Source organism: Chlorocebus sabaeus, chromosome 1, assembly GCF_047675955.1.
Source record: "Chlorocebus sabaeus isolate Y175 chromosome 1, mChlSab1.0.hap1, whole genome shotgun sequence".
NCBI classification, from domain to species: Eukaryota; Metazoa; Chordata; class Mammalia; order Primates; family Cercopithecidae; genus Chlorocebus; species Chlorocebus sabaeus.
Genome location: NC_132904.1, coordinates 14,086,034 through 14,113,247, shown reverse-complemented (window position 1 = coordinate 14,113,247; position 27,214 = coordinate 14,086,034). Strand labels below are relative to the sequence as shown.

The 27,214-nt window shown below is 38.6% G+C and overlaps 2 protein-coding genes across 2 annotated transcripts; one reads left to right on the top strand and one right to left on the bottom strand.

Moving 5' to 3' along the window:
* Window positions 1-744: 744 nt before the first annotated feature.
* Window positions 745-1,719, bottom strand: LOC103234938 (olfactory receptor 5A2). Its single transcript, XM_007997353.3, has one exon. The coding sequence runs from the start codon at window positions 1,717-1,719 to the stop codon at window positions 745-747; it is 975 nt and encodes a 324-aa protein (XP_007995544.1).
* A 19,683-nt stretch (window positions 1,720-21,402) lies between these two features.
* OR5A1 (olfactory receptor family 5 subfamily A member 1) lies at window positions 21,403-22,448 on the top strand. Its single transcript, XM_007997339.3, has one exon. The coding sequence runs from the start codon at window positions 21,501-21,503 to the stop codon at window positions 22,446-22,448; it is 948 nt and encodes a 315-aa protein (XP_007995530.1). The 5' UTR covers window positions 21,403-21,500.
* Window positions 22,449-27,214: the final 4,766 nt, after the last annotated feature.

The following is a 27,214-nucleotide window of genomic DNA, read 5'->3' as shown; positions in this document are numbered from 1 at the left end:
GGGGGGGGGGGGAGTGCTACACACTTTTAAATGACCAGATCTCACAAGAACTCACTATCATGAATACAGCACCAACCCATGAGGGATCCACCCCCAGGATCCAAACACCTCCCACCAGGCCCCACCTCCAGCACTGGAGATTGCAATTAGACATGAGATGTGAGTGGGGACAAATATCCAAATTACATCAAGGGCCAAATCAGAATTCTTGCTTTAAGCATCTAAAGAGTATTAAAATTCCCCCATCAGTCACAGGGCCTCCTATGGCCATGATTCTGAAACACTGGAAAGTGTCTGCCCTGTGGTTTTCATGAGCTCTAAAGCAAACCATTTGAGAATCTCAGAAGAGGGAAAGGCAACTGTGTTTAGAAAAACATCATCCTCTTCAGGTCATTATACCATGCTGTACCTTGAAGATCACCACACTAAATGCTGGACTAACATTTTTTCGACGATTTTCTCCCTATACATACAAACTCTGTTTTGACATTCCAGGACATGTTTTGTCATGGTGAAGTTTTCTGCTAGGCAGAGCATTTAAAATCTCAAACTATACAATGCTATTCATTTTACAAAGCAACAATGGCCAAAATGTTTCCTAATAGCCAACAGGCAAACTATTAGTGAAATCTTAGGAAGGAGGGAAAAAAAGCCTGATTCACACAATTCTTTCTATAGATCAACTAGTTTAAAATTACGTAAATGCCTGCATAACTGACCCAGCTCACAGCTTCATTGTAAACATTAGCCCAAGGTCATAAAAATGAATGGTCCACCATGAGAAATCCCGAGGTCCCTTTCCGTGGCTTTCCTCATGGCATTTTTAATCTCCTTATTCCTAAAACTATAGATGATAGGATTCACCACAGGGATCACCAAGGCATAGAATATGGACACCACCTTGTCCCTGTTTAGGGAATAGCTGGAACTGGGTCGCATGTACATGAAGAATCCAGAACCATAGAAGAGGATCACAGCAGTCAGGTGAGAGGCACAAGTGCTGAAGGCCTTGGTCCTACCTGTAGCTGAGCTGATCTTCAGAACAGAGGCAACAATGTAGCCGTAAGAGATGAGGACCACTAGCACAGACACTATTCCAACGAGAACACCCACTATGAAGGTCACCACCTCGCTGGTGAAGGTATCAGAGCAGGACAGAGCCAGGACTGGAGGGAGGTCACAGAAAAAGTGGTTGATCATATTGGGTCCACAGAAATCATGCTGATAGACAGAGTATGTTTCAACGAAAGAGCTAAGGAATCCACCCACATAGGCGCAAACCACCATCTTTAAACAAAGGGTATGGGATATGAGGACTGTGTAAAGCAAGGGGTTGCAGATTGCAGCATACCGATCATAGGCCATAGCTGCCAGGAGAAAGCATTCAGTCAGCCCCATCCCACAGAAGACAAAGTACTGAGTGGCACAGCCAACAAACGAAATGGTTTTCTGCTCTGTGATGATGTCAGAGAGGATCTTGGGGGCAGTGGAGGACACATAGCAGATGTCCAGGAAGGACAGGTTACTGAGGAAGAAGTACATGGGCGTGTGCAAGTGAGAGTCCATCCTGATGAGAGCAATGAGGCTTAAGTTCCAGGTCAACGTCAGCAGGTAGAGTCCCAGAAATAACATGAAAAGGAAAATATTCATTTGAGGATGGTCTGAAAGTCCCAGGAGGATGAATTTTGTCACAATTGTGTTGTTCCTTCCTACAGCCATAGGCCTGCTTCCTGCATAAAGGAAAGAAGAATCCTGTGGTCAGTTAAATTTCATTTGTTATTGTAAGAGTGGGTATTTCCTGGAAGATCATACAGTCAGCACCCAGTTAAACAACACCCAGTTAAAGCCCAGCCACCTGCCAGGCAAAGACTTTTCAGAGGAAGTCAGCCTAGGATAATCCATATGCTCTATGTTTGTTGACCAAGAGAGAATCCATCTAATAATAAAGTAGAAACTGATTGGGAGTCAGAAGCCCGAGTTTTGTCTTCAACTCCATTCATAACTTGCTGGGAACTTTGGAAAAGTCATTTCTCCGGATTCTCATTTTCTCAAATGGGAAATGAGAGGGTTGAATCAGATGAGTTTGAAGTGTCCCTTTGGACTTAGGTTTGCTATGGCTTTTTTAGACTTTCTGACTTGAAAATAAAGTATAAATAAATAAAGTATAATAAAGTTAGGCATTTTTATGCATTATAGATCTTTAGTATAAGAACTCAGAAGAAGGGAACTGAATACAATGGGCTACAATTTTTGACATATTCCATTTTGCGGGAGGAAATCCAGGCAACAGTCTAACAATCTATTCTTCTAGGTAGTAAAACTAAGTGGGGAAAAAATATGTGTGTGTGTGTATACATATTTGTGTGTATATGTATACTTGTGTGTATATATATAGATATATATATGTTATACATATGTGTGCAGGGTTAATTGTATAGATGTGTATGTTTGTGCATATATATACACACACACATTTATCATGTTTAAGACCAGAACATTTATTCTAATTATATAATGTTCTTAATAAAAGTCATTGCACAAAATTCATAGAATGATGAAAATTTCAACTAGCACGGTCGGCACAATTATAGGAAAGAAGGGATATGAACAGGTCTCCATGAAGGGGAAAGGGGAGCATTACCTAAGCTGACTGAGATGGGCTGAGCCATTGTGGTCAAGAACCAACAGCAATCAATATTTCCTGGGCAAGAAAAGCAGCAGGGAGAAGAGGGTTCATTCACTATTTAAAGACAGTGATAAGCAAGGGACAACTTTGATGTCATCAGGCCAGATCAGACAATCACTATGAAGACAAGAGGTAAGCCCATACATATCTGGCAGTTAAGAAAGACAGACTGGCACTGATGTAAGATCAAACTGAGGAAACAGGCCAGGCGCAGTGGCTCACTCCTGTAATCCCAGCACTTGAGAGGTGGAGGCAGCCCGATTGCTTGAGCTCAAGAATTTGTGACCAGCCTGGACAACATGGCAAAACGCTGTCTCTACTAAAAATACAAAAACTAGCTGGGCGTGGTGGCATGCTCCTGTAGTTTCAGCTACTGGGGAGGCTGAGATAGGAGAATCGCTTGAACCCAGGAGGCGGTAGTTGCAGTGAGCTGAGATCACATGCCACTGCACTCCAGCCTGGTGACCGAGCGAGACTCCATCTCAGAAAATAATAATAATAATAATAATAATATAATAATAATACAAAAATTAGTGGGCTGTGGTGGTACATGCCTGTAGTCCCAGTTACTTGGAAGGCTGAGGTGGGGGGATCACCTGAGCCCAGGAGGTCTAGGCTGCAGTGAGTCATGACCGTACCACTGCACTCAAGCCTGGATGACAGAGTGAGAGACCCTGTCTCAAAAAAAAAGGAAATATTTTTTAAAAGTTAGGAAATACAAATGGGTATAAAGAGGCAGAAATGCCCTGAGAAAGACTCAGTGGTGAAATTAAGGTTACTGTATTTTATTATCTGTATGGAATTTGTTTGCCCATGCATGTTTGCACCCAATGGTAACTGTGGTTCTCTGTCATTCATCATATTAAAAACTTCTCCAACTTTGTGTTTTTTACAAATTTCTAATCTCCCTGCAAGTCACTGGTCAAGCAGTCAAAACCAAGACGAGCCTAGATTGATCTTCACTAAAACATCAATCTATTTAATCCTATCAGAAAGGAAGTAAGATGAATCTGGTATCTCTTATCTTGGTGAAATCTTCCCTACCAGAATTTCAGTTACTCAAAGACAGGCAGAGAGTTTGCCCGTTCTGTTTACTGATCTATCCTTGTAACCACCCAGTGGGTTCACCTTGCCCACTGCCTAGACAGAGCTCATTTATCAAGACAGGGGAATTGCAATGGAGAAAGAGTAATTCATGCAGAGCCGGTTGTGCAGGAGACTGGAGTTTCATTTTTACTCAAATTAGTCTCCCTGAGCATTCAGGGATCAGAGTTTTTAAAGATAATTTGGCGAGTAGGGGCTTCGGAAGTGGGGAGTGCTGATTGGTTAGGTTGGAGATGGAATCAAACGGATTGAATTGAGTTTTTCTTGATTTCTTCGCTTCCCGGGTGGGATGGCAGAACTGGTTGAGCCAGTTTACAGGTCTGGGTGGTGTCAGCTGATCCATCTAGTGCAGGGTCTGCCAAATATCTCAAGCACTGATCTTAGGTTTTCCAATAGTGATGTTACCCCTAGCACCAATTTGGGAAGATTCCGACTCTTGGAGCCAGAGGCTGCATGACCCCTAAACTGTAATTTCTAATCTTGCAGCTAATTTGTTAGTCCTACAAAGACAGACTGGTCCCCAGGCAAAAAGGGGGTCTCCTCAAGGAAGAGTTGCTATTAATTTTGTTTCAGAGTCAAACCATGAACTGAATTCCTTCCCAACGTTACTTCAGCCTATGCCCAAGAATGGACAAAGACAGCTTAAAGGTTAGAAGCAAGATGGAGTCAGGTAGGTATGATTTCTTTGACTGTCATAATTTCCTCAGTTATAATTTTGCAAAGGCAGTTTTATCATAAGTTACAAAGAATAGGGCCTGGGACATAGGTGCCCAGTAAATATTTTGTTGAATAAATAGATTTTTTTCCACCACTTATCCTCAAAGTTTGGCAGAAGGGTTTGGCCTATGACTTACTATATTTGGCCTGTTATTATTATAATAACAAAACATGTAATATATAATTAATCACAAACAATAATCATATAACAATCATATAATAATATAATCAAACACTTATTTAGTACTTATTTTGTGCCAGGTACTGTTTGAAAGGCTTGATTTCTATAAACCCATTTAATTATCCTAATAGACTCAAGAAGTGGCAGCGTTACTCGGCCTCTTCTACAAATAAAAGGTAGAATAGGCTGTAAATGTATAGTTGGGATTTGCCGCTGGATGGATGAGGTAGGAGGGAATGAGCTGGACTTACTGGATTACACTGGGCAGAAGGGTCCTTCAATCTTGTGCTACAAGAGAAGAAATATTGATTGCTTTGCTGCCATAACATCTTTTGCAAACTAGGTCATCTGCATTTCCCACTGCTCCATGACTGGTTTCTGGTTCCATCAATTTCTTATGCTTTGGCCTCATGTAAATAGTAAACCATGCTTCTGGAATCCCCGCGCCTTTGTTAACAAGTCTTCCAAATAAATGGGCTGTGGGAGTTCATTATTTTAATGGGCAGAGGTAGCCACATTCTTTCTCCAAGAGGCTGCCCTCTGCCACTCACTCCAGGGTCCAACATAAAAAGCCCAGCAATCATTAGAGCTAAACATTTCTGAGCACTAATTGTTCCCTGGAGTGGTGGCACAAAGGGCCAACCACTCATCACAGGAGCCTCTTTCCATCCCCCTACCTATTCTTCTCTGAGCTTTCTCTGATTTGAGTCCAGGAAAACTCCCTGCTGGGTTAGTAGACGCCTTTTGTTTAAGAGAAATTTCATCAGAAATAAACCACACATAAACACACCAAGCCTTGTACTGAAATATACTGGTTAGAAACACATGTTTCCAACACAGAGAATTGGGTTTAAATTCTGGCTCTGCCCTTTTATCAATATAAACATGTTCAACGTTGTTTAATGTCTTAAACTTATCAACTCCCTCATTTGTAAAACTGGTATAACAAGAATACCTACCTCAAAAGAGTTGTGATAATTAAATAAGCTGTGAATAAGGAAGGCATAGCACAGTGCCTAACAAACAGAAATCACTCAATGAATGTAAACTAACGATGTCATTAACTCTGTTTCTTGGGTCATGGCCAAAAATGTGTCTCTCTTTTCCATCTTTTTCTTGTGACTTATTTGCACCACGATAAAAAGATGTCTTTTCTCTTTATTTTTTTTTAATGAGGCTGGATGGGATGAAGGGCTTGATGGGGCTCTTCTTTTCTCTTTTTACTATTTTGGGTGCTACTGCCAGCAATGCCACTACCTGGATGTGCCACTGTGGGCAAGTCAATTAACCCCTCCAGTCTGAGCAAATTGGGCTCACTCTCCAAGAATTCATCCAGCCCTGAAAGTCTGATGTTTTAAAACATTGATTTCCTGTTTTTTGAAATGTTTTCTTTAGGAATGAAGTTCATAAAAAATGAATTAATCTATTTCGTGGAGACCAAGTTAGCAATCCTCAGTCTCAAAAGAAATAAAATTAAATGAGAGAAATGTCTTCTATATAAAGGGATGTAATTACTGAGACTCTTGACTTACAAGGTAATAGGCTTCATTTAGGAAAGAAATTTAGTAACTAAGATTATTGAAAGAAAAGGAGGTAAATGGCTTCAAGAATCAACTGTGAAGATGAAAAGGCAAGGAAGTTCTTCATCAAGGGAAACATTCTTATCTAAGGTTGAAGATAAACTGTTCTGGGAAATTCTGTGCTGAAAGAGTAAACTCCAACTAATTATGAATGAGTTTTGATACTGAGTTAAGATCTGGGGAATTTAAAAGGTAAATCACACAGTTATGATCGATGATCAATACATTTTTCTAGGATTAGAAAAGGCTGATAAGATAGGGTAGTGGTAGATTTCATCTGTCACGGCAACTCTGATTATAGTGATAATGACTATCTACAAAGTAGGACTGATAATCTTAAGAATAAAGAGCAATAACATCTTTTGCACCAATTTGGAAGGAACTAGAGGCCATTATTCTATACGCAGTAACGCAGGAATGGAAAACCAAATACTGTACATTCTCACTTAAAAGTAGGAGCTAAGCTATGAGAACACAGAGACATACAGAGTGATATGGACTTTGGGGCCTCAGGGGGAAAGGTGGAAGTGGGATGAGGAATGAAAGACTACATATTGGTTATAGCGTACACTATTTGAGTGACAGAAATGCTAAAATCTCAGAATTCACCACTAATAGAATTCATCCATGTAATCAAAAACCACTTGTACCCCAAAAGCTATTGAAATAAAAAAAAGAACAAATTATAAATTAACAATGTCTGCATTGGACAGAAAAATGCAGAATGAGGACTCAGAATGTATTTATTAACCTAGTCTATAAGAAATCTGAGAATGAGGAAGAAAGTCATCCTATTAAATCCGTCTGGATGAAACCATAAACTCTTCATGCCCTTACTTTAAAAAATCAAATTTAATCAAAATAGCAGAAGTTTAAGTGAACATCAGAAAGTATCCAAGGAAATATGTTACAGAACAATATGAATATATTTAATATTAGTCAAGTGTACACTTAAAAAATAATTAAGATGATGTGATGGTTAATTTTAGGTGTCAACCAGACTAGATTAAGAGATATCCAGATAGTTGGTAAAGCACTCTTTCTGGGTATGTCTGTAAGACACAGGATGTTTTGAATCAGTGGACTGAGTAAGGAATATCCGCCCTCACTTAATGTTGATGGGCACCCTCCAATCGGTCGAGGGTCTGGAAAGAACAAAAAAGCAGTGGAAAAGTAAATTCCCCGTCTCTCCTCTGAAGCTGAGATACCTTTCTCTCATCCTTTGATATCATATCTCCAGGGTCTCCTTTGGAGTCTGGGATTTGCATTAGTATCCCCTTAGGTTATCAGGCATTTGGCCTCATGTTGGGAGTTACACCATTGGCTTTCTTGGTTTAGGGGCGTTTGAACTTAGAGACTGAATCACGCTCAGGAAGTCAGGATTCTGTGATTCTTCAGCTTGTAGATGCCACGTTATGGGACTTCTCAGCCTTCATAATCTCATGAGCCAGTTCTCCTGATAAACCCACTCTCACCTATCCATCTGTTAATATCTGTCCATCTATTCATCTATCTGTCTATCTATCTATTAATATATCCTCCTGGTTCTGTCTCTCTAGAAAACCCCAACTAATAAATATGGTAAATTTAACGTCATATGCTTTTTACCACAATAAAAAAGTATGAAAGCAAATAGCACATAAAGGCAAATAAACTCCACACAGAATTATAAATGTTTACAATTAGAAGTGCTTTGAGGTTCAACTCAAAATGTATCTTCCTAGGATCCTATGCATCTTAGAGCTTGTTCTCTGACAGCATCTCCTGAAATATTATTTACTTTCGTTTTAGCTTAACATTTTAGCGTAGCTATTTTAATGAGTTTACTTGAATCATTTCAAAGAAACCCCAGAGAAAAATCCAAATATGCTTAGTAGTAAAACATCTTAACTCTCAAATTGGAATTTGGAAAGTCATCACGGGGTGCATTTCTTCCACTAGCGACTAGTAAAAATTTCAACCTGATATGAATCCAAAGTGTTTTCACAAGACATCCCTAACAAACCCAAAGTGATGGTATATTTAAAAGCTGTAGAGGTCTTTAATAATTTATACAAGAGGGAAAGCGCAAAGACATCATAGGACCTGAATTCTAATTCCCATTCTACTATGGCAGATTGGGCTGTTGATCTCTCCAGACCCCTCTCTGGACCTCAATTTTTTTATTCTGAAACCAAAGAGGTAAAATAGAAAACCTCTAAAAACTCAAACAGCATGATTACAACTAACTTTATTACTAAACCATTGTCTGTCAAAACTAAGCGCCTATTGGTTTTTATCCGTATGGAATGTTGCTGCCACCTAGTGGAAACATGCCTAAATTGTAGGGTCAGTTGCAATAGTGACTGATCATCTTCAAACACATTATGTCCTCACTGTGATCCAAGCACTGAACCACGTGCTTCTCAAGCACCTGAACTCAATATTATCATGAAGTTTAATTCTGAGAAATAAATCAGATCAGGGAGAGGGGCAACATACTGAGCATAATGTAAATGGTAAATAACAATGATAAGCAAATACATTTAGATAAGGGTGATGTAACTGATAACAGGTAAGTGATAAGTTTACATTCATGGTATAATTTTTTTAATCAGATTTTTAAATATTTAAAAAGAGATGCAATGACATAACAGGAGAGCAAATGAGAAGAGTAGGCATTAGAAGTAAAAATAATTGGTAGTGGGACCACACGTCATGGGTTGAAATCCATCCTATTGCCAGTGTGTGGTCTTGGATGCCTCAGTTGATCTTACATAAGCTTTTCCTTTATCTCTGAAAGTGCACCAAATATATCAATATTGTATGTTTGTGTGAAGAGCATATAATATAAAAACTATATGAAAACCATTATATAATCTATTCAATCATGAGGGGTTATCATTTTGATTTTTAAATTGTCCATTTGTCTCAGAAGAAACATCTCCAGCTATAATATTCTGATAATTAGTTTATTAGAAATAGCATGATAATCTATATTATTGCTGTCCCTGGCTAACTATATGTTTTTGTTAAATACCAGTTAGCTATATGTTTTCATTAAAATGTCATCTAATTTGGATATGGTTTTTAAAAACTTTCATTTTTAGCCAATCTTGGCACAGAATTTTTTAATAAAAAATTACCTTACCTATCAGGGTCATCTTTATTAATCGTGTACTTAATATTATCATAGCCCTAATTATATGTAAATAATGTAAATTTTATGCTCCTGAAAAACACCTGAAAGTATTAAACTCTCATGAAATTACCAGGTAAGACTTAAACTAAAAAATGAATCATTAGGAAATTTTAAGTGTTAATTCCAAATCATATGAAAATATGCTTAATCATTGATATAGTGAAAGTTGCAGTGAAGATTTAAAATAATGTTAATGCAAAAAATAAAGCTCAAGTTTCTCTACTTATCAAGGTATTTGAGGACTCATATGAATTGACAACATCATGAGTATAAATTTTCCAAGAAGACTTTGAACATTGCTCTGACTAAACATCCATTGAAATGAATTTCCCTCAGGAACTCTCAAAGGGAGCATCTCAAAAGAAAAGAATCACAAGGTACTCATCTAGTTTCGGAACGATGACCTGAGCTCAGAATAGAAAGGAGGTTCTGGAAAGAAGCAGTTTTCTATCACTTAAATTATCCTTCAGCCCAGCCCAAAGACACATTCGTGAGTCCTGGCCCAAAGGGACTGGGGAAAGAATGCTGGAAAAAAGAAACTGAAAAGAGTATTAAAGCACAAGTAGTACTAATGCCAGCAGTTTGGGTAGCATCTGGGTATGATGCTCTCAATGCAGATGCCTGTATCTTCAATGCCAGCACCTCAGCCATGAGACACTGTTGTGCATCAGAGCTAGTGACATGGTGACTATCTGCAGGAAATACCAACCTGATCCATAACAGGAAAGAAGTAAAACAATAGATAACACAATAGGAGATTATTATACAAAGAGTATGTGAGCCACTCCCTGATGGCTTCCAGAATGAGGAGGAATTTTGAGGACTGTGTGGGTATAGAAGGAATTCAAAGGAATCTGGGGTAGTAAGACACCCTGGAAACTTTGTTTTGATAACTATTATTGTGATCATGTTTCAGTCTTTCAGCTGATGTGGGCAAGAACAGTGGTTATACATAGCATTATTAATTTAAACTCTGAGATAAGAGGAAATAGCCTAGGTAAAATGTGTAGAAGATGAAAAACAACCCACAGACAAGACTTTGAGGATTATTCCCGCATGTAAGGATATAGAGGGAGAGAGAATCTTTGATGATTACAATGAGCCTACCATCTCTTATGTCCATTCTGTTACCCCAACACACACACACACACACACACACAAACACAACATATTTTCACCTACAGTTGTGAGGGCTGAAGGCACGAAAACAATAAACAAATGCAGCTGGTGACTCCTCCGTAGTACCAGAGTAACTCCTGGCTATGTCTTTATTGAACTGCCACCTATGGCTACCTTGGCTTTTAGAATTGAAAATTGCATCTGCTTCTGCTTTAGGATTCCACTCCTGAAGATCGACTGTGTGGCTCTTGTTCTGTTATCTCTCTTAGAATTAGGTTATTTGGGAATTACCTTCTCTCAAATCCAAATACCTGGTTAGGGATATGTATTATATACAGATTTCCAAGTTGGATTTATCCCCAAAAATATGTAAGTCTGGTTCGACATTTTAAAAATCAGTCAATGAATCTCTCTTTATCAATAAAGTAAAAATCAAGAAGAAAATGTATAAAATCAATCAATTTGATATATGTCTTTTACAAAATCCAATATCCATTTATGATAAAGACTCTTGGCAAACTAGGACTAGAAAGAACATCTGCAAACTGATATAGTTCATAGATCAACAACAAAAACACCCTACAGCTATTACTACACTTAGTAGTTAAAGACTAAATGTTTTTTTCCTAAGATCAGGAAAAAGGCAATGATGTCTGCTTTCACCATTCATTTTATACATTGTACTGGAGTTCCTATCAATAAAGCAGGAAAAATAAGTAAAAGTTACATAGATTGCAATGAAAAATATAAAACTTCCTTTATACACTGTAGTAGTCTGTTTTCACATAGCTATAAAGAACTTCCAAAGACTGGATAATTTATAAAGGAAAAAGGTTTAATTGACTCAGTTCTACATGGCTGGGGAGGCCTCAGGAAACTTGCAATCACAGTGAAAGATGAAGGGGAAGCAAGGACCTTCTTCACATGGCAGCAGGAGAGATAGAGTGAAACAGCGAAGCAGGAAGAGCCCCTTATAAAACCGTCAGATCTCATGAGAGCTCACTCGCTATCATGAGACCAGAATGGGGGAAACTACCACAATGATTCAATTACCTCCCGACAGGTCTTTCCCTCAACACTTGGGGATTACAATTCAAGATGAGATTTGGATGGGGACACAAAGCCTAACCATATCATCCTCAAATAATATGATTGTAGAAAATCCCAAAGAATCTATAGCATAAGTTCAAGAACTAATAAGTTAAACAGTGCCCCAATAAACAGTCAAATTATAATTGTAGTGAACAATGGTAATTGAGCTAGTAATGAACAATTAGTAATTGAACACTATTAGTAAATAATTGGCCATTGAAATTTTCAAGTGTATCATTTACAATACAATAACATTTTTAAAAACATGAAATACGTAGATATAAACCTGATGAAATAAATAAAAGATCTGTGTGCAGCAAACTATAAAACACTGATGAAAGAAATCAAATATCTAAACATATGGAGATATATACCATGTGTATGGATTAGAAGACTCAACGTAGTATCATAATAAATATCAATTCCCCCAAAATAGATCTCTATATTCAATACATTTTAAATCAAATATCAATAGGACTTTCTGTAGATATTTTCAAATTGATTCTAAAATTTTTATGTTGATGATGATCACTTTGAAAAAATAAAAATAATAAAATATTTATGGAAAGATAAAGGAACTAGAAGAATCAAAATAATTTTGATATAGAAGAACAAAGTTGAGGAACACACATTACTTGCTTTGAAAATATATGCATACATCTACAATAATTAAGAAAGTATGACATTGGAGAAAGAAAAGAATACATAAATCAATGAAACAGAATAGACAGTTCTGTTCTGAAGAACAGAAATAGACCCACATTTTTACAATCAAACGACTTTCATCAATATGCAAAAAACAGCTCAAATGAGAAAGAATATACTTTTCCATGAATAGTGCTGGGACAATTGGATATCATTGTGCCAAAATATGAAACAGTTCATACTTCTCACCATACACAAGTAATTAAATTATACAACTAAATGTAAAATACAAATTATAAAATTTCTAGAAGAAAAAATAGAAAAAAGTCATTATGATAGCGTTATGCAAAGATTTCCTAGATGTTACACCAAAAGCACAATTAAAAAAAGGAAAAATGGAAAGTCAGACATGCAAAAATTGAGGATTCTGCTCTCAAAAGATATTATTAATGGCATGAAAAGACAAGTTACAGATTGGAAAAAAAAGTTCAAATTATATATTTGATAAAGGAATCATATGTAGCATATATAAAGAACTTTCAAAACTATTACATTTTAGAAACTTTTTAAATGGGCAAAATATATGTGAACATATAATTCAGCAAAATAGATATATGGATGGACATATGATACTCAACGCCACTATTCCTTAACAAAAAAGAAAGTAAAATCAAAACTAAACCCCGCTAATATCTATTAGAATGGCAAAAAATAAAAATAAAAAACAAGTAGCATATAGTAAGTATAGCCATTCTAGAAAACAATATAGATATTCCTCAAAAAACTAAACATAGAACTGCTATATGACCCAGCAATCCCACTACTGGGTATATATTCAAAGATAATGAAATCAATATGTCAAAGAGATAACTGCACTCTCATGTTTATTACAGTACTATTCGCCATAGCCATGATATGGAATCAAGCTAAGTGTCCATCAACGGATGAATGGGTAAAGAAAATATAGTATATATACACTATTCTACCTTCAAAGAGAAGAACATCTTGTCATTTGCAACAACATGAATAAACCTGGAGGGCATTATGGTAAGTGAAATAAACCTGGCACAGAAAGACAAATACTGTATGCCCTCAATTACGTGAAATCTAAAAAAAATTGAACTCATAGAAGCAGAGAATAGAATGGTGGCTACCAGGGGCAGGGGTTGAAAGAGCAGGGAGATGTCACTTAAAAGGTACAAAGTTTCAGTTAGACAGGAGAAATAAATTTTTGAGATTTGTTGTACAGCATGGTGACTATAATTAATGATAATGTGTGCAGTATATTTGAAAATCACTGCAAAAGCAGATTTTAAAATGTTCTCATCAGAAAAGTGATAAGTAGGTGAGCTGATGGATATGTTCATTTGCTTGATTGAATAATTCTTCTATGTATACATATATCAAAACATTATGTTATATATCATAAATACATATAATTCATCATTTGTCAATTTAAATAAATAAATGAAGAGACCTAACTCTCAATAAATAAATACATACATACTTAAGGAATGCACAAATGAATAATTTCTCCCTTATCTATATTTTTCTTTGAATTCTACTCAGTCTATCCTGGCTGTATCTCCGTCCATTTTTTTCTCTGCCTGGTTGGATAACTTTCTCTCCTTTAATTAGCCATGGAATTGAGATCAATCATCCACTGTTTATCGTAGCTACTTTTAAAAGGCCGAAGTTCCATGTTCTCAGCTTAAGAAACAAGAGAATCAAATATTTCACTCTTTCCCCTCTACCTGCAAGCACATGTACTAATGCCTTGCCTTTTGTTAAATGTGTGGACCAATATTACTTTTTATTTGCATGTAGCTCTCCATAGAATAAAAGTCCTACATCTTTATATTACACCTTTATATTCCATAGCAGAGTAAGTTTTTTTTAATGTTTTCAGAAAAACAAAATGCCCTATTCCTAATGTCTCTTTCCTGGAAGAAGATATTAGGTTTCTGTGGAAAGAAAATGGATTTATGAATTGAGGGGTATGATTGACCATATCAACACATTTATGTGAGTTTCAAAATAAATGCATGTGCCATATGTTTATATGCAATGTTTGGTATTACACAGGTTCAAATATTGGATCAACCCCTTACTAGCATAAAATTTCAAGCAATTTATTTAGCTTCTCTCAATTTCGGTTTCCTCCTCTGCAAGGGGAATTTGGGAGAACTTACTGAGCTAACACACATAAGGCACATAGTATAGTGCTTAGTACATAGTAGGAGCTCAGGAAGGTTAAGTTCCCACCTTTTTAACATACTTCTGGCCAAATAGGTTATACTAAGAAATGGAAAAGAGTCAATAAATATATATGTATAGATAGGCAATGTTGCTTTCTTTTGTGGAGTGGTGTTTAACCTATCCTTATGCTCCACTGCTATCTTGAGGATTTTTGTCATGTACTACCAGAAAATGTCTTGATTGACCTTGGGGGATTGGAGGCCCTGGCCACTGGGATGGAGTTTAATAAGCATCAGTTTTGGAGGTTTTAGAGTTTGTGTTCTAGACAACCCCAGAGAGCAATTAACCATAAAGCCGTGAAGTTCAGGTGATACATTCCTCCCTTTCAAAAAGACCCTCAGGGCCAAATGTAATGAAACATCTCCAAGGAGAGAAGAAAAAAAACCTCTCCCCAATTTACCCCCAACCCCAACTTTGAACGTTTTCCCAAAATGACCCTAAATGCAGATATTAGCTGTTACCAGAAGAGCTTCTTAAAGATTGCAACCTCTATCCTTTCTGTACGTATCTTTTTCCTCCTTTACTCTGCCCCAAAACACACCTTCTATGCACCAAGAGGATATTTTGATCCTTGATGAAAAAACCAGCCTCAAGCTCTCTCCAAACTCATTAGCACTTTGGGAATTGGAAGCAGCCACTGAAACCCGATTAAACTCCTTCCAAAGCAGGACAACTCAAAACGGGTATCAGCTAAAGGGCAGGCAGAGCAGGAGCAACAGGGTAAGTGCAGTTTACTCTTTGTCTTCATTCCCATATTAATCTCACATGATAGAATCCCCTATATCCACAAGCCCATTTAGGTAACCAAGAAGTTCTTTGACTTTTAGTTTTTCTCCCTACACCTCTCAATGCGATTTGTCTTTCCTCAAATTCAGCCAAATCTTTTTGTACTTTTTTTAATACTTTGTTGTACTTTTTAAAAAATAGACCTTATTTTTTAGAGCAATTATAGAGTCACGGTAATATTGACCAGAGATTTCCTATTTATCCTTTTGCTACTACACATGCATAGCCTCCTCCATAATCAACCTCCCCCACCACAGTGGTGCATTGTTACAATCAATGAACCTACATTGGCACATTATCCATAGTTGACATTTGGGTTCATTCTTGGTGTTGTGCATTCTGTGGGTTTGCACAAATGTATAATGACATGTATCCACTGTTATAGGATCATCCATAGTAGCTTTACTGTCCTAAAAACCCTCTGTGCTCTGCCTGTTCACCCTTCCCTCTCTGACCCCTAGCAACTGCTGATCTTTTTACTGTCTCCTTAGTTTTGCTTTTTCCAAAATGTCTCGTAGGTGGAATTATACACTATGTGGCCTTTTCAGGTTGATCTCTTTCACTTAGTAATATGCAAGTAAGGTTCCTCCATGTCTTCTCATGGCTTGATAGCTCATTTCTTTTCAGTATTATACTTTTCAAGGTGTCTGCTGTCTACTTTTTTGTTTTCAAGCATTCTCTGCTGTCATTTAAGTACTTAAGTAGAATATGGAAAATTTGAATTTACAGATTTTTTTGCCACAGTTTTTTAAATGTACATTATTCTTTTCATATTTGAGCTTTCTCCAATTCAAAATCGAAATTCCAGATAATATGCAGAAATGTAGGATTTACGTTCAGTTTTGTTATCTGTCTCAGATAACTCTATGCTCTTGATTTATCAGTTGAATAGATTTCCCAGTGCAGTGTTTTATTAATTGTTGTATATGATAAGCTGGACTCTGTTTGATACAGTTTGAGTGTTTGTTCCTTCCGATCTCACGTTGAAATGTAATCCCCATTGTTGGAGGTGGGGCCTGGTAGGAGGTGACGGGGTGGATCCCTCATAAATAGGGTAGTGCTATCCCCTTGGTGATGAGTGAATTCAGGCAACAGCAGGTTGCTTAAAAGAGCCTGGCCCTTTTCTGTTGCTCTCTCTCTCTTGCTTCTGCTCTCACCATATGAGACGTCTGCTCCCCCTTCAACTTCCGCCATGATTATAAGCTTCCCGCAGCCCTCATCAGAAGCAGATGCCAGCACCACACTTCTTGTACGATCTGCTGAACTGTGAGCCAATTAAACCTATTTTCTTTTATTTTTTTTTTTGAGACGGAGTCTCGCTCTGTCGCCAAACCTCTTTTCTTTATAAATTATCCGGCCTCAGGTAGTCCTGAAAAAGGGCCTAATACACTATTCTATATTGTCTTAAAAGGGCCATATTACTAAAAGAGAGCTAAAAGAAACACATGGTCTCTTTAACTGGTAAGCAGTTGACTATTAAGTATTCAGTAGTATTTTTTAAGTCTTCAGAAAACCATGATGAATTATTGGCTTTATAAATGCACTAATTGTTCATTACAAATTTTGTGAACAGTAAACCCAGCATACTATTAGATGCTACGGTAAAACAAATATGAAACCAGTCTTTTCAAAAACCAAGGTTACTCTAAGGAGGGAAATTTGCTCACCATGATAATCTGAGTAAGGCATTTAAGAGCCTGATTCTGAAATCACAGCCCAATCTTGGTTCTTCTCTACTGCTCCTGTGATGGGCTTCCTGAAGTACATTTGAGCCCTTGGAACTTCCAAGATGATTAAAAGGGAATGACATTTCTGAAGGAACCTCTATGCCCTTAAACAGAGCCTCAATTATTAGTAAGTAATCCACAAAGTAATTTAGAAGACCTGTAATCCAGACACACTTTACATAGCAGGTTTTCTAAACACTGCAGACGCCTCTAAACTCCAAAACCCTCCTTCTCTTTTCTCCCTAATGCTGTGAATCATACCATCTGAATATTAATTCTTGAATTAAAGTGTTGACCCCTTTAGCATTATCACCTTACATTGAGAGGAACTCCTCATTTCATCAATCATTTGTATATTCAGATGAAAGAAAGACCTGGAAGAGCAGTATCTTGAGGGCACCAGGCACTGGCAGGAGTGAGAGGAAATGGCGTCATGAAGTGAAGAACATGCAGCTCAGATCAGGATTGATGGGGAAATCACAGAACACCTCCAACTCCACAATTTGGCTGACTGAGGTCCTTCTCATCATTCAATTTTTTCCTCCATCACCAACTGTGTCTGTGAAGCTCAAATGAGGCAAACTTGGTTATAAAGTTTAGCACTTCCTCCAGATACATTTGACGGAAAATGAACAGAATCATAAATCAACTCTACAAGACCCTATCAATTACCCAGTATTTTCTATGTGCAAAGGACTGTGCTAGGTGCTTGGTTTTACTGTATTATTATCTTCCCGTGTCCATCAAGCATAGTGTAGTTCATGAAGATCCTGGAACTACATCTACGAGTCTAATGAGGTCACTGAGCCTCTCAGACTCTTCCTCTTCAGCTGTAAAGTAGACCTGGTGTTGATTACACCTGTATCATAGAATTATAGGGAGTCCAGGCTCCCCAAGTTTGCTGCAAGAGTGAATAAAACCTCCTTTCCCTCTCAAGGGAAGAAGCACCTCTTCGTGAGCGGGGTTCCGTGCCATAAAGCACTCCATACGCGGGGTTCCGTGCCATAAAGCACTCCATACGACCCTTAAGATACCTTCTCTCTAATGTTCTAAAATAAGCTCCAGGGCATCCATATGTGGGAATAAAACTCTACATATGCTTTTCCTTTTGTTTCAATTTGTCCAGCTCCACTTTCTGTTTCTGGGGCTGGGAAATCTCATCCTTAAACACAACATTTCTCCCTCCTGATGACAACATTCAAAACAGACTTTCAATTAACCCATCAGACCTCCAGTCATTAAGTTCCTCAACCTCACTCATAAACACTTCTTACAAACTTGCATGGTTCATTAGTGAACTTCTTATTTCTCTAACATAAGCATACTTCAACCTATTACATAAGGAGGAAGTGTTTCAAAATTGATGGTCGGTTCTATCAATAATACTTTAAGGAATAGTTGCTGCTGCTAAGAGTCACAGTCCCAGTTTATTAAGGAAACGTTCTATCTCAAGACCCATCATGAGCCCTTTATATATTATCTTAAGCAATTTTCAAGCTCTGTTGTTACTGTTGGTTTTGTTGTTGTTTTGAGACAAGGTCTCCCTTTGTCACCTAGTCTGGAGTGCAGTGGCACAATCACAGCTAACTGCAGCCTCAACCTCGTGGGTTCAAGCAATCCTCCCACCTCAGCCTCCCGAGTAGCTGGGACCACAGGTGTATGCCATCAACCAATTTTTTTCATGTTTATTTTTATTTGTAGAGATGCGGTCTCACCATGCTGCTCAGGCTGGTCTGGAGCTCCTGGCCTCAAGCAATCCTCCAGCCTCTGCTTCCCAAAGTGCTAGGATGATGAGCATAAGCCACCACACCTGGCCAGTAGTCACTGTTATTCCCATTTTACAAATGAGGAAATTGAAACTCAGAAAGGCTAAATGAGTTGCCCAACATCCCACAGCTGGCAAGTGGCAGAGTCAGAATTAGAACCAGGCTTTTTCTAAAGCCTACCCTAGATCAAACCACTACCTTCTCGCAGAGCTCTTTTTGTTTTAGCTCCCAATTTCTCCATGTGGCTCTACGTCTGCTCTCGATTATGCCAAAGTTTGTTGCACGTTCCTCTTTTATTTCCTCAAAGGATAAAGAATCTTCTCTTGACTCTAGAAAGTTCACAAACCTTTTACAAACAGGAGCAAAACCTTAGAATATAGGATGAAGCTTAAAGTCATACCAACAATATTGTGACTACTGTGATGAATATCTAAAACTCTGCATAAATGACAGCATGGTGATAGCTAAAAGGAGCTTCACATTCTCCCAATATCCAAATTTGAGGGATTTAGCACTGAAAAATATGTAGAAGGAACTATTGAGAGGGGAGCAAATGAGCCCCAATTTCAAGGGCATCTGTCTGAGCAAGTTCCAGGAAAAAAACATTAAGAATGTTAATGAGACCTTAACTGGCAATGAGTAGATGTGGACTGATTTGTGAAAACTGAGGATGTCAAAATAAAGTGGCTCTCCTAAACTGAGCAAGAAAAATTCAGCACAAATAGAGTATTACTTCCCAAATTGTGAAGTTATTGACTTGCAATGATTTCTATAATGTATACAAGTTACAAAGGTTTGCGTACTGTGATACAAACACCTATGCACATAAACATATACTTGTACATAAAAACTATACACCAAAATGTTAAGAGTTATTATTTCAGGAGATAGATCATAATGTTCAGTTTCCTTTTTTTTATTAATCAGGAACATCATGTTTTGTTTCAATAGTTCACATTTGTATATTGATCATATTAATCAAAATATCTCACAGTTCTTTAATTTAAAAGCCAGTTAAAATAATTTCATTGATTTCCAAATTATTTGAGTTAAGAATTGAAGAAGGATCAAGATATATTCCAAACCTTTAAGGGTCATTCACCATGAGCCACATGGCCATCTGACCACATTTTTCCCAATGCTTTCTGTAGGATTAGAGACCCAGATTCAGAGACCCGATGACTGCAGTTAGCTTCTGATTAATGTGCATTGACACTCAATGTGGATGTGTGAGGGAGCAATGGGAGTCCTTACTGGTGTGGATTTAATAAAATCAAGTCCCTGATCTTGAAAGATGCTTCATGCACTGAAAATTCAAATAATTTGATTGAGGATACTTTGTAACTTAGGTTTAAAATAACAACAGCAACAACAACAAATACTTATAGAACAGTGACTATGGGCCAGGCATATTTTAAGAAGATTAGAAGATACATGACGATGATGATAGATGATAGATAGATGATAGACAGACAGATAGATAGATGATAGATAATTAGACAGATCCTATAACAACGTAAATGCTATTATTATCTCTAATTTACAGAGACCTGGTCAACATCGCACATCTACTAAGTGAGGCTAAGAGTTGAATCCAGGCAGTCTAGATCCAGAGCCCACACTCAATAATTAAACAACTCAGGCCAGGAGCAGTGGCTTATGCCTGTAATCCCAGCACTTTGGGAGGCTGAGGCAGGCAGATCACCTGAGGTCGGGAGTTTGAGACCAACCTGACCAACATGGAGAAACCCCATCTATACTTAAAATACAAAATTAACTGGGCATGGTGATGCATGCCTGTAATCCCAGCTACTCAGGAGGCTGAAGCAGGAGAATCGCTTGAACCTGGGAGGCAGAGGTTGCAGGGAGCCGAGATCGTGCCATCGCACTCCAGCCTGAGCAACAAGAGTGAAACTCCATCTCAAAAAAAAAAAATTTAAAAATAAATAAATTAATTAAATAAACAACTCAGAGAGCTCAGACTGAGATAAATTTGAAATTCAACCTACATTAGTATATTTGGACCCAAAATCTGACAATTAAGAACATTTTTATATACATGTGGCCTAGTCCTTTGCATTAAAAACATTCTATCTGATTAATCATCTCACAACTACATAGCTGAACCTAGTTCCATTGATCTTTCCCTCCTAATGTGGAAACTTAGGTAAAGGAGATGAATAGTTATTCCAAGGCATGACCTGACTCACCTGAGGCACACAGGACTGTCCTAATAACTACTCACTGGTCACTTGTTATATGTCAGGCACTTGAATCTATAAAGTAATTGCTATCATCCAGTTTTAAGGATAAGTTGAAGCCAGAGATGTTAGCTATCTCACCCGAAGTAACACAACTAGTAAATGATCTAGGCAGGAGTTGATCCTAGGGATTTGGGATCCAAAGTTTAAATTCATATCAGCTACACTATACTGCCTAAATATTTAAGATGATGACTGCAATTGCCTTCTTTGAGAGAGAGAGAGAGAGACTGAGACTGAGACCGAGAAAGAGAAACAGTCTTTGCATAGAGCTGTAACCTGTAATCCTCTGCCTTCCCTCTCATGTGTTTTGTAATTATTTGCTAATACCACCTGTAATGCGGACTGTCATTACTATCTCAGGTCTGCATCTTGTCCTTGTGGTCCACGGGAAGCATGTCCATAACCAAACCCTGGAACAGCTCATCAGTGACCATGTTCATCCTCCTGGGATTCACAGACCATCCAGAACTCCAGGCGCTCCTCTTTGTAACCTTCCTGGGCATCTATCTTACGACCCTGGCCTGGAACCTGGCCCTCATTTTTCTGATCAGGGGTGACACCCATCTGCACACACCCATGTACTTCTTCCTAAGCAACTTATCTTTCATTGACATCTGCTATTCTTCTGCTGTGGCTCCCAAGATGCTCACTGGCTTCTTCTGGGAGCAGAAGACCATATCATTTGTGGGCTGTGCTGCTCAGTTTTTTTTCTTTGTCGGCATGGGACTGTCTGAGTGCCTCCTCCTGACTGCTATGGCGTATGACCGATATGCAGCCATCTCCCGCCCCCTTCTCTACCCCGCTATCATGACCCAGGGCCTCTGTACACGCATGGTGGCTGGGGCATATGTTGGTGGCTTCCTGAGCTCCCTGATCCAGGCCAGCTCCGTATTTAGGCTTCACTTTTGTGGACCCAACATCATTAACCACTTCTTCTGTGATCTCCCACCAGTCCTGGCTCTGTCTTGCTCTGACACCTTCCTCAGTCAAGTGGTGAATTTCCTCGTGGTGGTCACTGTAGGAGGAACATCGTTCCTCCAACTCCTTATCTCCTATGGTTACATAGTGTCTGCTGTCCTGAAGATCCCTTCAGCAGAAGGCCGATGGAAAGCCTTCAACACGTGTGCCTCGCATCTGATGGTGGTGACTCTGCTGTTTGGGACAGCCCTTTTCATGTACCTGCGACCCAGCTCCACCTACTCGCTAGGCAGGGACAAGGTGGTGTCCGTGTTCTATTCACTGGTGATCCCCATGCTGAACCCTCTCATTTACAGTTTGAGGAACAAAGAGATCAAGGATGCCCTGTGGAAGGTGTTGGAAAGGAAGAAAGTGTTTTCTTAGGTCATGTGTAGAAACTTATTTATCCAAACTGCTGGAGAATTAAATGATCCAAGCCTTCACCTCCACCTCTGCCCCAGGCAAGGGAGACATTTGGTGGTCTTACTTGAACGTGGAGACTCTTCCCTCTAGATTCCTCTCACCCTTCCTCATGGTCACTTGTCTACTGACCATGCCATAGATAGCCAAAAAGGAAAAGGAATTTCTTCAGGAAAAAAAAAAACAAAAAAGAACCTCCACAATAGTCACAATAACTAACATTTATTGAGCACTTAGCATGTACCAGGCATGAAAGTTATTTAATTAAATACTCATTGCAGTAGTAAAATACACATTGAACTATCCCCTATGTTACCAAATAAGGAAACGATGTGTCAGCAAGGAAAACTAACTTGCTCAGGGTCACCAAGGAAGGGGCAGAACTCTGATTCACACCAAGACCTTCCTGACCCCAGAGCCCACGGTCTGCCCAAATGCTGCAGTTCACATTCAACAAAAAATAGCCCAAAAGTAGTACAAGTCTATAACTCTTGTTATTGGCATATGGCAGAATCTGAAAAGATACACTGTGTGTAGTTAAGGTAAATTACAAGAACAAGATGACACCTCATCAAATGCCCTCTCTAGGATCTCCCTGTTGAATTCCCATTATGGCTACTGAGTAATTTGCTAAGCAAATGCTGAAGGACATTCCCCTGGGCTGCCATTTCTATCTCAGCTATGTAAGGGCTGGGGAAATTTGAGTCCAATGGTGTCACACCAATACTCTTCTTTTCTCAGTCTCAGTCCCCTAAACTGCCTACTCAGTCAGAACCTCCTTGATTTTTCTTTAATATTTTGCTAAATGTTGTATTTTTTTTCTTTTAATTTTATTTTATTTTAAGTTCTGGGATACATGTGCAGGACGTGCAGGTTTGTTACATAGGTAAACACGTGTCATGGTGATTTGCTGCACCTATCAACCCATCACCTAGGTATTAAGCCCCACATCCGTTAGCTGTTTATCCCAATGCTCTCCCTCCTCCCTGCCCCCTGACAGGCCCCAGTGTGTGTTGTTCCCTCTCTGTGTCCATGTGTTCTCACTGTTTAGCTCTCACTTACAAGTGAGAACATGGGATATTTGGTTATCTATTCCTATGTTAGTTTGCTGAGGATAATGGCTTCCAGCTCCATCCATGGCCCTGCAAAGAATACTAACTCCTTTATTTTATGGCTGCATAGTATTTCATGGTATATATGTACCATATTTTCTTTATCCAGTCTATCAGTGATGGGAATTTGGGTTGATTCCATGTCTTTGCTATTGTGAATAGTACTGCAATGAACATACACATGCATGTATCTTTATAATAGAATTATTTATATTCCTTTGGGTATATACCTAGTAATGAGATTGCTGGGTCAAATGATATTTCCATTTCTAGATCTTTGAGGACTCGCCACACTGTCTTCCACAATGGTTGAACTAATTTACATTCCCACTAACAGTGTAAAAATGTTCCTATTTCTCCACAGCTTCGCCAGCATCTGTTGTTTCTTGACTTTTTAATAATTGCCATTCTGACTGGTGTGAGATGGTATCTCACTGTGATTCTTGATTTGCATTTCTCTAATAATTAGTGACTTTGAGGTTTTTTTCATATGTCTGTTGGTCACACAAATGTCTTCTTGAGAAGTGTCTGTTCATGTCATTTGCCCACTTTTAGATAGGGTTGTTTGTTTTTTCTTGTAAATTTGTTTAAGTTACCTTTGTCAGATGGATAGATTGCAAAAATTTTCTCCCATTCTGTAGGTTGTCTGTTCATTCTGATGATAGCTTCTTTTGCAGAATCTCTTTAGTTTAATTAGATCTCACTTGCCAATTTTTGCTTTTGTTGCAATTGTTTTTTATGTTTTCATCATGAAATCTTTGCCAGTGCCTATGTCTTAAATGGCATTGCCTAGATTTTCTTCTAGGGTTTTTATAGTTTGGGGCTTTACATTTACATCTTTAATCCATCTTGAGTTAATTTTTGTATAAAGTGTAAGGAAGTGGTCCATTTTCAATTTTCTGTACATGGCTAGCCAGTTTTCCCAGCACCATTTATTAAATAGGGAATCCTTTCCCCATTGTTTTTGTCAGGTTTGTCGAAGATTCAATGGTTGCAGATATGCAGTCTTATTTCTGAGATCTCTGTTCTGTTCTATGGGTCTATGTGTCTGTTTTTGTACAAGTACCATGTTGTTTTGCTTACTGTAGACTTGTATTATAGGTTGAAGTCAGGGAGTGTAATGCCTCTAGCTTTGTTCTTTTTGCTTAGGATTGTCTTGGCTATACTATCTCCTTGATTTACCAGTTCAGGACCTGCCTCCATTTCACAGTTTGGTGTCCTTTTTAATCACCACACCCTGAATTCCCCTTGCTATCTTCTATCTGAACCCATTACTCCTATAAAATTCCGTTTCTCCTCTTGAATAAATTAAACCTTGCGGCCCACATTGGGTATAATTTATTTGGCATCATCTCAGGGAGATATATCCCAGGTTCCCACTTCCAGATAATTACCCCTTCATTTCAGGCAGTTACAGTGGAGTTGTCCCACACAACTATTTGTGCTGGTAAATCTCTCTCTCTCTCTCTGGACACTTGCAGCACATTCACTTTTCCATTGGTGTAGGTCAATTGGATAAGTAGATATTTGATTTGATCGTTCATATAAAAGAAGTAATTATTTCCTCCATATCTGGAAGAACATAAACAATGCATAGGAACGCAGAGATCCCTGTCTCAGGTTTCCTGGGTTCTTCATCCTCTAAATTCATTCCAATCCATGGCCAATAAAACGTAGAATGACTCCTACAATTCATATATACAGGTACTCAGAGAGAGAGAGTTGAAATTTGCTGAGTGTTACTAAGTTTCAAGTTCTATTCTGAACATTTCATACATGTTAAGTCATTGAATCCCCACTCACACAGCCATTGAGTGGAAACTGACTCAGCATGGCTTCTGAGACAAAACTCATCAACACTTTGTGACATTTCCCCCAAGTGGGCCCCTGATAAGGTTGAAGTGGGGAGGTTTTATAGTGGCAGCCAAATACACCACCTAGGGAAAATACTAAAGAATCTCAACATATGCCTCCCACTTCTGTCTACTGGAAGTATCCCATGCCTCCATTTTTCTATTGCACATCTTCCAAATGTAGGCCCAGAAGCAGAGGCCACAGTTATGCCTAGAACTACAGAACCATTGCCACTGGGGTCAGGCTGGTGTATGAAACTGCAACAATTAAGTCAGTAACACTTTAGGAATGAAAAGCTGACAGTACATCTGTATATTAAGGGATACTTGCTTTACAGAAATATAAGCAAATGAATCAAAAATTTACAGGCATTTTACCATTACAAGGGAAATTCAAGAAAGAATATGAGGAGAGATTGTCTGATCCTCACCCCTATTTGGTTGCAGTTACATCATTAGCTTCTTCAGGCATTATTGGGTAGTAGAGAACAGCAGGAGGCAGGGAGACAAAAATCAAAGTATCAGTTTAATAATGTTAAACTGACAGATAATGTTCTGTTGGAGGACATGGCTTTGATCTGGTCCTATGGCTGCCCCACACTGTACACCAGAATCAGACAGGCTAACCCAGGAGAAGCAGGCTTGCCCTGTTGCACTAATTGCGTAGATGAGAGAAAATCAGTCCACATGCTGTCTGCAGGGAGACAGATCCCAAAGAAAGAGAAGGAAGATCAGGAGGCCAAGTTCTCCTGCCTAATTGTTTTCCCCGATTCACCAGTCCTTTAAATCAGGGGTGTCCAATCTTTTGGCTTCCCTGGGCAACACTGGAAGAATTTGTCTTGGGCCACACAAAAAAACACATTAATAATAGTTGATGAACTTTTAAAAATATCACAAAAACACTCTTAATGTTTTAAGGAAGTTTACAAATTTGTATCAGGCCGCATTTGAAGTCGTCCTGGGCCACATGCAGCCCACGGGCTGTGGGTTGCACATGCTTGCTTTACATCACTCCTACCTTCCTAGAAAGGGCTGAGTGAAGCAGGAGGCACAAAACCTGCATGCCATTTCAGTGTAAGTTCCTCTCCAGGAAAACAGGAGGACAAGGGAAGGAACTCCGCATACACATATTAAGAGCTTTAAGGTTCCTTCACCCCGATCCTCTAAGAAGCACTAAACTGAAGTTCCATCCATGACTATGAGGGGCCACCAGACCAGGAGGCCTCATCTGGTGGAATCCAATTTGCCAGTATCTCCAGGTCTCAGTCAAGGCCTCTTTATGATGACATTGGTCACATCCAATGCTTGGATCTTACAAGATTATTATGAGCCCCCCAAAAAATTGATTTTTAGAAACTTCTTAGAAAAAAATTAAAACATTATGTAAAAACCAGAGATTCTTGTTATTACCAAATGCCGCTTCCCCCAAGGAAGCATTCCCAGACTCCCTGGACCTCACTAAATCCCTGGGCCAATCTCGCCGCATTCTTGCCCTTTGGTGTGAATCATCACAGTTGTAAGTATATGCTTGAGGGTGGGGGTCACATCTGTCTCTTCATGATATATTCTCAGCAACTAGAACTCTGCCTGATACACAAAAAGCAATAAATATGCATTTTTGGTCAATCACTATAATTGATCTGTTTGAAGAAAATCAATTATGCGACCCAAATTGTAACCACTGTCACAAGAAATTGACTCTTGAACTATAATATTGTTGATGAAATTGCTGTAATGGTTATCATACAAGGACTTTGCATCAAAT

What these genes read in the sequence shown, in the direction of transcription:
- OR5A1 (XM_007997339.3), top strand. Translation starts at nt 21,501, where the DNA reads ATGTCCATAACCAAACCCTGGAACAGCTCATCAGTGACCATGTTCATC.
- LOC103234938 (XM_007997353.3), bottom strand. Translation starts at nt 1,719, where the DNA reads ATGGCTGTAGGAAGGAACAACACAATTGTGACAAAATTCATCCTCCTG.